General features: G+C 39.8%; 1 protein-coding gene across 1 annotated transcript in view; it reads right to left on the bottom strand.

The window, feature by feature from the left end:
* Positions 1–6,582: 6,582 nt before the first annotated feature.
* The window catches only part of TXLNB (taxilin beta), a 46,079-nt gene continuing 39,877 nt past the window's right edge, over positions 6,583–12,784 (bottom strand). The window contains exon 10 of the mRNA XM_046670108.1: positions 6,583–12,443. Within this exon, the coding sequence (XP_046526064.1) occupies positions 11,670–12,443 (774 nt within the window). The 3' untranslated portion in view covers positions 6,583–11,669. The remainder of the gene's footprint in view (positions 12,444–12,784) is intronic.

The raw sequence follows: 12,784 nt of genomic DNA, 5'->3' as shown, positions 1-12,784 counted from the left end.
TGATATTTATAAATTAATCAATATACTTTTAAATATATGTCAAAGAAGAAATAGTGAAAGTTAGAAAATATTTTGAATTGAATGTTAACAAAATAATAGATTAAAACTTGAGGGATACAGTTAAAGCCATTTTTAGGTAGTTTTAAATTCAAATGTTAGAAAAGAAGAAAGGAAGAAAATCAACGATCTAAGCATCTATCCCAAGAACTTAGAAAAAGAACAGCAAATGAAACAAGAAATTAACACAAATTAATGAAACAGAAAAAAAATACAATGGAGAAAATAAAAGAGAAAACCAAAAGCTAATCGTTGGTTCTGTGAACAATATAATTGATAATCCTGAAATAAGTCTAATAAAAGACATGGGAAGAAGGCATAAATTACCACTATCAGAAGTGAAAAGTATGGACCAGCCTGGTGGTGTAGCAGTTAAGTTTGCACGTTCTGCTTTGGCGGCCTGGGGTTCACTGGTTTGGGTCCCAGGTGCGGACACGGCACCACTTGGCACGCCATGCTGTGGCAGGCATCTCACATATAAAGTAGAGGAAGATGGGCATGGATGTTAGCTCAGGGCTAATCTTCCTCAAAAAAAAAAAAAGGAAAAAGAAATAGGAATGAAAAATACTACAAATATACACAATTTAAAAAATTTTGGAGAATATCATGAACAATTTGTGCCAAGAAATTTGAAAATTTAGATGCAATGGGTTAATTTTTTTAAAAAACATGGCACCCAATAACTGATCTCCAAAAAAGGAAAGTTTATTAAAGAAAATTAAATCCATGACTTAAATTCTTTCCACAAAATCTCCAGACTCAGATAGCTTAACCAAAGAATTCTCCTAAACATTTAAGGGGAGAAGAACACATAACATACACAAACTCTCCCAAAGAATAGAAAAATAAGAAACACTTTCCAACTCATAATGACAAGGATATTATAAGAAAAGAAAATTACAGGCAATCTCCCTCATGAGCATAGACGTAAAAATCCTAAACAAAATATTAGCAAACCAAATCTAGTAATGTACAAAGGATATTACTTCATGACTAAGTTGATTTTATTCCCAAAGTTAAAGTTAGTCTAACATTCGACAATCACTGTAATCTACCACATTAAAAAAGAAAAAAATCATGATTGTCGGAATAGATACAGAAAACACATTTGACAAAATTCACATCTATTCATGATAAACACTGATAGTAAAACTAGGAATGGAAAGGATGGTCCTTAAACTGATAGAAAATGTCTACAAAAGTCATACAACAAACATCCTATTTAATAGTGAAATATTGCAAGCATTCCCTTGAGATCATGAACTAAGCAAAGAAGACCACCATATACATTCAGACTCTCCCAGAGGTCCTTCCCAGTGCAATAACTCAAGAAAAATGAATAAAAGTTATAATTAATGGAAAGAGAGAAATAAATATCACTATTTGTAGATGACATTATTGTGTACTTAGAAAATCTAAAAGCACTTACAAATAGTCTATTAGAATTAACTATTGAATTTGATAAAGTTGCTAGCTACAAAGCCAATATGTAAAAAATTCAATTATATTTCTATCATCAACAAATAATTAGAAAGTAAAATTTAAACAACTATGTCATTTTCACTAGCATCACAAAACACCAAATACCTAGAGGTAAACCTAATGAAAAATGAGCAGACACCCAGAAAACTACAAAATGTAATTGAAAAATAAGCAAAGAAGACCTAAATAAATGGAGATATTCACACATTCATGGATTGGAAAACTCAATATTGTGAAGATATCAATTCTCCTCAAACTGATTTTTAGATTAAATCTAGTCCCCATGAAAATCCCAGCATATGTATGTGTGTGTGTAAATTGATAAGCTGACTCTAAATTACACATGGAAATAAAAAGGCTAAAAAGAGCCAATACGATCTTGAAGAACAGCAAAGCAGGAAGACCTGGATGATCAGCCATGAAGACCTATTATGAAACTACAGTAATTAAAACAGTGTGGCGTTTGGGCAAAGATACACAAATCAGTGGGTCAGAATAGAGAGTCTAGAAAAAGACCCACCCACATAAGGACATTCAATTTATGACTAAGATAGTACTAAAAATAAATGGAGGAAATCTTTTGCTTAAATTAGTGGTGTTTGATGAATGGCCTATCTATATAGAAAAAAATTAATCTGACTCCCTATGTCACTTTCTCCTCAAAAGTTAATTCTGGGTAGATTGTAGATCTAAATATAGGAGATAAAACAATAGAGCTTCTAGAAGATAACATGAGAGAATATCTTCCTAATTTTGGGATTGACAAAGATTTCTCAATAGGACACATTTATTTCTCAAAAAGATAAAAGATTGATAAATTGGACATCATTAAAATTGAGAAGTCTCTTTATCAAAATACATCATTAAGAGAATAAGAAGGCCACAGAGCCACAGAGGAGAACTGATTCACAATTACATTAATTAATAAAGTACTTTTTTCAGAAATCTAAAGAACTCTACAAATGAACAGGAAAAAGACAGACAACACAAGAAGAAACAAAAGGGAAGAAAATCATGAATGTACATGTCACGAAAGAGGATATCCACTAGGCCAATAACTGTAAGAAAAGATGCTCAGCCTCATTAGCCATCTAGGAAAGGTAAATTAAAACTACAATGAGATCCTACCACACACACCCAAATGGTTAAAATTAAAATGACTGATGATAGCGAGGGTTGGGGAGGACATGCAGCAGCTGAAACTCTCATCCCCAATAGCTGAAATAATTTATACAATCTCTTTGGACAACTATTTGGTAGCAGCTCCTATAGCTGAGTGGATGTATTCCATATAACCCAACAACTTGTCTCCTAACTATATACTTCGGAAATGTCATAGCAACATTATTTGTAGAAGCCAATAATTGAAAACAATTTAAATGTCAGTCAACATTAGAATGGATAAATAAATTGTGGTATAGATTGTGGTATAAATTGTGGTATAGATTGGTATAGATTGTGGTATAGATTACTATATAACAATGAAAATGAATAACTACTCCTATAAGCCATAACATGGATGAATTTCACATACATAGTTTTGAGCAAAAGAAGCCAGACACAAAAGAATACTTTTATAGAGTAAAAAAACCAAAACAACATGAGTGCACATGTGTTCACACAGGCAAACATACACACAGAGAAAGTAAATCCTTGCTGTCGTCCATCAGGAAAGTGGTTCCCTCTGGAGAGGAGGGGTGCTGACTGAGAAAGGGGTGCAGGAGCTTCTAGGGTGCTTGGCTGTGTTCTATTTCTCAACCTGGGTGGGGAGTTACTTGAAAGAATTCACTTGGTAGTAATTTATCATTTTTACATTTCAACATTTTAGAAAAAGTTTCTAAAGATAAGTTGGGACATTAAAGTGAGAAATGAGATTTTAAAAACATTTTGGTATAAGTTAATTATTATAATTTTAAACTCTTTTGGGTGCACCACACTTTAACTGTTTGAGCTTCTTGTTTCTGTTACTCAGAGTTCTTTGGATGCAAATGACGGAAACCAGACTCACACCCTCGTAGGGAAACCATTGATCTGAAAAGACCAACTGGATCCAGGGGTTCAAATACAGTTGTTACCTTTCCCCTCTTGTCTTTCGATTCCCCTCCTTCCTCTTGACGCCATCCTGTGTGCAGGCTGGCTCCACGTGGTAGGCAGAATCTCAGCAGAAAGAAGCAACAGCCAGATCAGGCTGGAGCCTTGTTGGTCAGTTTAGGCTCCTGGTTTAGAGGGGCTCCAGTGCCTGTAAACACCGAGATCCCATCTGAATAACAATAGTGTGGTTGCCATGAAGCAAATGCAACTTGATGACAAGTCGTTGGATAGTATGTACCCTCCTGGCCCTCTCTGAAGCAGATTGCAGTCTGGAAGCCCCAGCTCCAGGGAAATCTTGTCACCGCCACTGTCTTTGAACTAAAGCTTGTTTCAGGCCCACCCCTGAGGCCGGGACTGGGAGGAGGGCTCGGCTCTGTGATCCACATCCAGACTACATATTTTGGGCACAGTACTTCCTGTAAGGAAAGGGTGCAGGCAGAAAAAAAGCCACATCTCCACTCTTTGCTAAATAATTTTTATTTTTACACATTAGAAAGATGTAATAAATACTGCTAATTGCTCAAGAGAATTCCTGCAAATGAACAAGAAAAAGACAGACGGCCCAGTACTGTACCAACAGTTTATGAGTGTACCCATTTGCCCTCATCCTTGCTAATATGGGATATGATTGATATTTAAATTTTTGTCAGTCTAATGGGCAAAAGTGGTATCGTCGCATTGTTTTACTTTTTATTTTCCCGATGTGTTTTGGTCACTTGCATTTCGTCTTCTATGAACTGCCCACCACGTCCCCTGCCAATGGGGCACACATCGGGGGAGGGGCACATAGGGGGAGTGGCCGTCTCGGGCTGGGAGGACAACTTTACAACCCATGTTATTCAAGACTGCTGTGCATGATAATAATATAAAGTAGACTGGCTTGTAGTCAGTTTTATTACTGTTTTTAATTCTCTGTAGACAATACTCCTGCCCCTCACCCCTGGTGGGCTGCTCCACTGCCTCTCCCCACTTCCTTCTGAGTCGTCTTGTCTTATCGCTTTGAACGATTTCTGTTTGTCTTCTGGACGTTAATGCTCTGTTGTATTTATTGTGACCATCTTCTCACATTCTGTTCTTGTCTTTTAATTTTATTTATATTTAGTTGTTTTGATCTCTTTAACTTTTGAAAATCATCTGTTAACTTGTATGGCAGGCAATTAATTTGTTATAAAAAGTCCTTACTCTCCTTCCTTTGGGTATTGCTTTAAATTACTCCCAGACTGCATTGGAAGACTTCTGGATCAGTTTTCTAATAATGGGCAAGGGAGTAACCAGATGGTCCAGCTATGACAGCACAGCTAGTCAATAGGAGATATTTTTGGGAGATGAATTGGATCATGGCAAAAATCCCTCTCTGCAGAAGATGAGTCATGGGCATGCCCAACTGACTGGCAGCATCTGCAGCCCATGCTGGTTTGCTGTCTTCTGACTCACTGGTTAAAGCATAAATGGATTGGGCAGCTCCTCTTTGGCTTTTAGTTAAGGGAAACATTCTTAATATTCAGGGACTTGGTTTCAGCTGGATGATAGTTTAGGAGAGGGAAAGCAGACTATAACTCTGCGTCCCAGGATGCCATCTTTGTTAGAAATAGTGGCCATGTCAGGAGCTCCTCTCTCACTTAGCAAGACCAAAATCAAGTTACCCTGTTTGGTACCACTTCTTGTGTTCCCTGCTCAAGCTGTGGCTGGTCTATGAGAAGAATAACAATGAGACTTTATCAGGACATTCCCTTACACACGAGGACTCATCACACACATACATTCACATGCAAATAACTGTACATACGTTCCACAAAACCCTCATTCTCTACCAGGAACACAAACTTTTCCACTCAGAGATCTGGGTACTTTTGTATGAGATGGTTCTAGAGGTCTCCTTCCAGTGTTCTGGTTGCTAGACACTGTGTGGGGGTGCGTGGGACCTCTCAACGTGGCTTGCAGCCCCTTCCCTTGGTACTGAGTCTCCAGAGCAGGTGGCGGGAGGAATCCTCAGGCCTGAGTCAGAGGAGCAGGCTCTCGAATCCTGAGCAGGTAGAGTCAGGTATGAGCAGTCCTGAAATCCTTTGCTTTGTCACCACTGCCTTCCCAGGAGCTAGCACAGAACCTCACACAGAGAAGCCCTTCAATATTTGTTGAATAAATCCAAAAATTTGTGATTTTTTAAATTTTTTAATTTGAGTAATTTCTTACCTCCTTCCCCTTGCTTGACTTTTAATAGCAGTGCCCACGGTGATGTGCAGATCTCTTGGAAGAAAATCTTCCCCGAGAGTGGGAAGCTTTACATCACTTCTTAAGTTTCTTGAGGATTTAATCAGAGATGTCAAAACCCTCAGACATCATCTGATCAAAGGCTCTCATTTTACAGATGGATGAACTGAGGCCCAGAGATGTTAAGTAATTTCTCCAAAGTCACCCAGCTAGTTGGCAGCAGAACAGGGCAAAGGTTAACAGCCTGACTCCTGGACTAGTGCCATCCTACACTTTGCACCTTGATTAGACTTGAGTGAGTTATTCCAGGGACTGACTCCTTGATAAGAATGTTAAGAAAGCAAGTGAACACAACATGACTTTCTTTACCGAGAGTATCACAGTAGTCTATGAGGAACTGCGCTGGTTCAGGTAGAGCATCTGCTATGTTCTAGCAAATCTAGCCTATGATGTCACACTGACATATGTTTAACCTAATTACTTTAGATGTGATGGAAGGCATCCCTGTTGTACTATTTCTAGAAATTTGACCTCCGACTTTCAAACTTTCTGAGTCTATGGGATCTCTGAACACTGCGGCTGGTTGCACCTGCTGGGAGCTGTCAGCATCATTGCAGGTCCCCAGTGGGCTTTAACCCTGCCCTGCTTGATGGACGTGATACAGCTAATGCTGGCGACCACTATCTCACTAGAGCCGCGAACCACAAAACCACAAATGGTCTCAGGAATTTTGAACAGTTTAGATTTGTTTTAGAACATAGACCTTTATTCAACCAATGCTATGATTTATGGTATCATCATATTTCCTGTCACTTCATAGACTTTTCCTCTTATTTTGTTAGTTACTGCATTTATATTTCTCCGGAGTTGGTTTTGATTTTTTTTTTGCACTGTGTTAAGTTCAGACATCTCCCCCAAGCTGTGTTCAGTAGGTTTACTTGGAAACCCGCATGTGGGGTGGAACATTTCAGTGCCACGCTTGGCATAACCTTTCACAGCGTATAAGGATGCTGTGTGCTTGTATTTGCAGAGTCATGTTTATTCTATAAATAATAGAACAGGCTTCCATGTTTGCATGGTAGGGTGTATACTTGAATACACAAGTATCAGTGCTCAGATCTGGCAGCTATTAATAGCTATTACTCTCACCAGAACTACTGTCCCTCCCCCCAGAGACAAACTAACATAAAGTTAAATGAAAAAGACAGATAGTTAAAAATATTCTATGATATAGTGAATGCTGAAGTGGTTAAGTCAGCATGATGGAGTTATGGGTAATTTTTCTCTTTTCTCTATTATCTAAATGCTCGATAGTGTAATTTTATTATTTTTATGCTAAAAAGAATGCATTTAATATTTTAAAAGAAAAGCAAACAAGAATAAAGTCAATAAAGCAATAACAGCAAGAAACATGTAAAAATTCCCTAGGCTGATGCTGTGGTGTGGAAGAGCACCAGCGTCATTATGGCTCTTGCCTTCTGCTGCCGTCCTGCTTTCACAAAGGCCTCCACCTGCTTGTGTGCCTCTTCCTGTCATTGCTCTTAATATCTTAAAGTTTTACCTTTTCATTTTTCCTTTTATACAATAGCTATGAGATTGAAAGTCTTTTTTTTCTCTCTTCATTTCTCTCAACATAATGTCTTCTTGCTTGGCTTCTATGGTGGTTTTGTGTTATCCGACAAAATGTCATCAATGACTGTCAGTTCTGAAATAATGAGTTTTACAACGAGGTACGTTTTAATTATGACATGAGGTAATTGGATGTTACAATATATCATTTGAAAAAATTCAAAGTTGATGATGGTTCACAGAAAGCTGAGACTCTGAAATCCAGCAACAACAAGAACTTGGACTCAGCCAAGCTCGATGGTGCTGCTGCCGTGATTGGTTTCTTTTCTCATCTCCTGATAGGACGAAAGAGCTACTGTGAATAATTTTTGTGCTATGATGCATGAATTTGTAGGTTTACTTTGCTAGTTACATGTTTCTATGAAATATCCCTATTTATACAGGAAATTACTCCTTTTTATGTTTTGTCTTGTCAGGAAAGACAATAGTAAGTATCCTTTGAAAATACAGGTGTAAAGACTCCCCTACAGGAACAGAAGTAAATCTGTCACAGTTTTATGTGTGTGTTTACGTGTGTGCACATTCGCACACACGCAGCACCAGCATTTGCAGAACTTGGGTCAGGGGCTATCGCCAAGGAGACTTCACTTTGGGTATTGAGGACACAACAGGGTTGAGAAAAATCTTCATGACTATCATTTATGGATGCTTCTATTCTAATGGAATGCTCTCATGGTTGACGTAACGATAACTTTAATTTGCAGGTTCTAAACTATGAGAATGGAAAGAATTTAAACTTCGTGAAAATGTAACCCTATAGTCACTTGCCTCCTGAATCCTACTTGCCAGTTTATGATGGGAACAAATTTTAAAGACCAGAGTCATCATCTTTGTTTCATATCTTCTTTTAAATGAATTCTTTACATTTTAAATTACTTTTATTTTTCCTAAATATTGGATTTAACTCCTGGTTAGAGGAGAAGGGCCTGAGCAGATATTCCTGAAATGATCCTCTCCTAATGAGCTCTTAGTGTTACTGCAAAGCAGGCTCAGTTTTCAATGAACACATAATGCTTTTATTATCTCAAAAAGAAGCGCTATTTAACATGTGTATCTATACCGTGCAAAAGGAGCAAAACAGTATTCCTAAAGCCTTCAGGGCAGTGTTTAACTTTTTTTGCATTCTAGCTGGGCAGTCCTCTTCTCCAAGCACACTAGGAGATGCTGTGATCCAGAAGCACTTCTGGATCACGATGGCTCAGGAGGAGCAGCGAGCACAGGGAGAACAACGGGGCCTCCTTGGGTCTCGTTAGAGAAGATTCTCGGAGCAGTTAGAAGAACTGGGTAGAGGAAGAAAAACGAGCTGCCACCTTCTACACCCCCTCCTTACTCCTCAGAGTTTTTCTGAGAGGACACGTGGCAGAGAAACCTGTGGAAACAGTCTCATGGGAGCCTGGTCCTGAAGAGAAACATGAGCCCCGTGAACTGTCTGACGGCTCTGGCTCCGCGGAAGAGTCTGGTTTTGCTCTCTCATTAGCTCTGGGCAGTCACCTTCTCTCTCTCTCCCTTACTCCTTCTTTCTCTTTCCCCTACCACACAAACACACCAAGATTTTCAAAGTGTTCACTCCATGTATATTCTACTCAGAGACCAAAAATTCAACCAACAATAAAATCATAGTCTTTGATCGGTATGGTTGAAACAAAGAAGTTAACAAAAGTAAAAAGAAATATAAATGAAAGTTTAAAACCTGAAACCACTGCTAGAGCATTGGAGAAGAGAAGTAACTTTTAATAGATACATAAATTATAGTTATTTAATTTTGAAAATCCCACCCACTCTAGCGTTTCTGGAAAGCAGCCTTGGCATCACTAGAAATAGTTACATGAACTTGATAAAGAACAGAAATGCTTTATTCTTTCAGGTCTTAGGAGTTATTGTTATAATTAGTAAGGCCCAATTCTAACACAAAGAACTATAATAAAACATTCTTTGAATATTAAAATAATTCTTCTAAAGCCTATATTAAGCTTTGCAAATTTCAGGCAAGTTATTGTATCTGAAACTCTGCCTAAGACATACACAGTAGTGAGTAATGTGTTGCTACAAAGCTTTTTGGATGGAAAAAAATGAACGTTGGGTATTAGAATATTTGATTTACTGGATTCCGACTCCTCTCCTGCCTGTTTCTCTTGCTAAACACTCAGACTGAGGCTTCCCTGTGATTATCTAATCTTACTCCATTCTCGGAAGTGTCGCCTCTGTAAACAGTGGAAAGCAGAACTTCCTGGATTGTTATGGTGAATATTTGGCTCTGAATTAAATGAATGTTTAAATCTCGAAGATTTCCAGTAATGTTGAATTTGGCTGGATACCCTGTGATTATAATATTTTAAGCCTTTAAAAACACGCAGGTTCTCAAATAGCGATAAGCCTTTTTCCTGCCTAGCATTTTGTTACTACGTCACTGTCTACTTCAGACAACTGGTGTGCAGTTTTGAGTTGCTGCCCACAAGCTCTTCGTGCACCTCGGCAGACAGCCACAGGCGATACTGGAGAATGCTTTCCCGGATGAGCAGCAGAGAATCTTGCTTTTACCCATTTTTCTACTTGAGTTCCACTTTCAAGGTGGGCCTGGATTAGATCTGTTTTTCTTTCTTCCCTCCTCCTTCCCTTCTTCTCTCCCTTTCCCTCCCTCCCTTCCTTCCTGTTTCTTGGTTGCAATCTCCCCTTAGAGTAATTGATGCTGTCAGGACTCCTAGAGGTTCTTGTCAAGACCTGATAATGCAACACTCCTGCAGACAGCCCCAGGTGTTCCTAGCTTTTGCCTTCTCCTGAATTCTCACCTGTTTTTCAAGTCATTTTGAGTAGGGACCCATTTGTCCTTTGCTTTGTACTTCTGGCTGTAGAGAATTCCTCAAAGCAGAAAATGTGTTGGTGTATAAGTCTCATCATTCATATTGAGACCATGTGTAAATTTCTGTTTTGGAAAAATAATAGCTTTTACTTAGCAGTAATTGAGATGAGGGCTGGGTGTAATTTCCTGCTGCAAAGGAGGGGGCTGGGGAAAAGGAGCAGATGCTTTGAGAATATAGACTGAGGCAGTGACAGCAAGAGGTGGTAGGGACCCTCTGGAGAAAGTGGTGGATGACAGACAAGGAGGGAACTGAAGAGTCTCTGGGCCAAGGAAAGTGCTGTCTCAAGACCTCTGTAGCACACGAGGCAGGGGGCAAGAGCATAGCCTCTTTCCAGTCTGAGGCCTCTCAGTCCTTGCATGCCCCAGTTCCCTTTTCCACTTCCCACCCTTCCCTTGCAGGAAGCCACAAGGGGCTCGGTTGCAAGGCAACGGGCTGAGTTGTGTAGGAGAAGCAGCTGGAAGAGGTGAGCTGTCTACAGCTGAGATTGTCCCCTTTCTGTTTAGGGCTTCTGTGGCCATCTTCGTGTCTATGTGCTCAGCACAGACTGCAGTCTAACCCAACCGCTGTTCCGTCATTTGATCAATTGGTTGAAGTTATTGACCTACCATTGGGTTACTTATTTTTGCCTAACATTACATGGCCTAAATACTTGTGTTCTGAACCTATGCTGATTCACTGAGCATTAGCCTACTGTAGTACCAGGGGCAAGTAAGAGATCATTTTTTTGATTAGCATCTAAATATTTTGCATGAGAGAAATCCAAAAAGGGATGAGAGAAATGTATGCATAATGAATATATGTTTGTGTATAAAATATACACATGGGTATATATGTATATATTTACACACATATATTCACACATATATATATATACACATACACATATAAGTATATATTATGTATATAATGTTTAAGTGGAACCTTGAAATCCATTACTTATTATGGTACTTATTAAATTATATATGAAAATGAATAGAACACCACATTTTCACTAGTCATATATTGTAGTGGAAGTCTTAAAACACCAAATCTTACTGTTGATTAAGAAATTGAATTAAGTACCATCTTACTGGCAAATTAATATAAATTTGCTACTCATATGCTTTGTTGCCATTTGGGAAAATTATGCTATCAACCAGTATTAAATAGAAAAGCTCCAAATCAATTATATACTGAGAACAAATAGCAAAGGCTGAATGTGCTCTGCATAACATTTAAAAATGTCTTGATTCTAATTAAGTCTCTTCGATTAGACATCCCTAGCCCTTAATGCCTCTTTCAGAAGACAACCTGTTACGAAGGATGTGAAGTCAGGAAGAACAGCCCCTGAGGGCGCGATGAGGCTTAGTCCATTCCTTCCAGGTGGCTGTCTGCCCCTGCGGGTAGCTGGGGCCCAGCTGACAGTCCCTCTGCTGCTCCTGCTGCTGCTGGGGGCAGCCTGCTGGCCTCATGATCGCACACCCCCGCTGGAATTTGCTCACCTGCCCGGGGGGTTGGAGCAGGACCCTGTGCCTCCATGACTTTTAGGGAAGCCTCGACTGGGGACTGGGGTGCCTGACTGGAAGTTCCTGCCTGTAGCTGCTGATCAGCCTGTGCTCCAGCTGGGACATCCTCGCCTTGGGCCTCTGATCCTGACTCTGCAGGGCGATTACTGGCCCTCGAGGGAGATTCTGCCTCACTGCCTCCTTTGGCCTCAGCCTGAGGACTCACCGGAGCCAGGGGACTCTCTGAATGGCATAAAGGGCTCAGAGGAGGCTGTCCCGGCTCCTCGAGGGCCATGTTGCCATCCCCTTGAGGACAGCCAAATTCTGGCTGAAGTTCTTGGGGCTGGTTGAGGGTCGTCTCTGGATGATGAATTATCCTGAAGGCTGCGGCTAGACTTTTCACAGCATCGTGAACTCTGTTGGCTTCCTCGGCATCAGCCTCTTCCCCCATAGAAACAGCAGACTCAGGCTCTTCGTCGGAGCTGTGCTGGCCTTGGTCATCCTTCTCAGGTGTTTTTGCTTCTCGAATTTTTTTGTAGAGTTCATTTCTCTCTTCTTGTAAAGCCCGACAGAGATTCTCTAGCCTCCCGATTTTCATCACGAAACACTCATATTCTTTAGCTCTCAGTGCTTTCTGTGGTTTGAAAATATACACACACAGAAAATGACGTGAAAAGCAAAGTTGTCAGGATGCCCTCTGGAGACAAGCAAAACCATTTGTCTGGGAATTTGTCTACCGGGCCCTGGGTCCTGGCCGCAGAGCAGCAGCTGCACAGACACTTGGTCAGGGACGTTACTTCTTTTTTTGTGTTGTGTGTGAGACTCTGGTAGAATTTTAATCACGGTATTCTTTTCTTTAGAAAAGAAAGATGGCAAAGCTTCTCTTTGCTTCAGTCCAGGGTTTCTGAAATCTTAAAGTAGATGAATTTTCTGCTTCTAAGGCTTAGAAAGCGTAAGCAAAAGCTTGTGGCAAAA

This window comes from Equus quagga, chromosome 8 (assembly GCF_021613505.1).
Source record: "Equus quagga isolate Etosha38 chromosome 8, UCLA_HA_Equagga_1.0, whole genome shotgun sequence".
In the NCBI taxonomy this organism is placed as follows: Eukaryota; Metazoa; Chordata; class Mammalia; order Perissodactyla; family Equidae; genus Equus; species Equus quagga.
The sequence above is the reverse complement of the archived record's forward strand: the minus strand, read 5'-3'. Positions and strand labels throughout refer to the sequence as shown.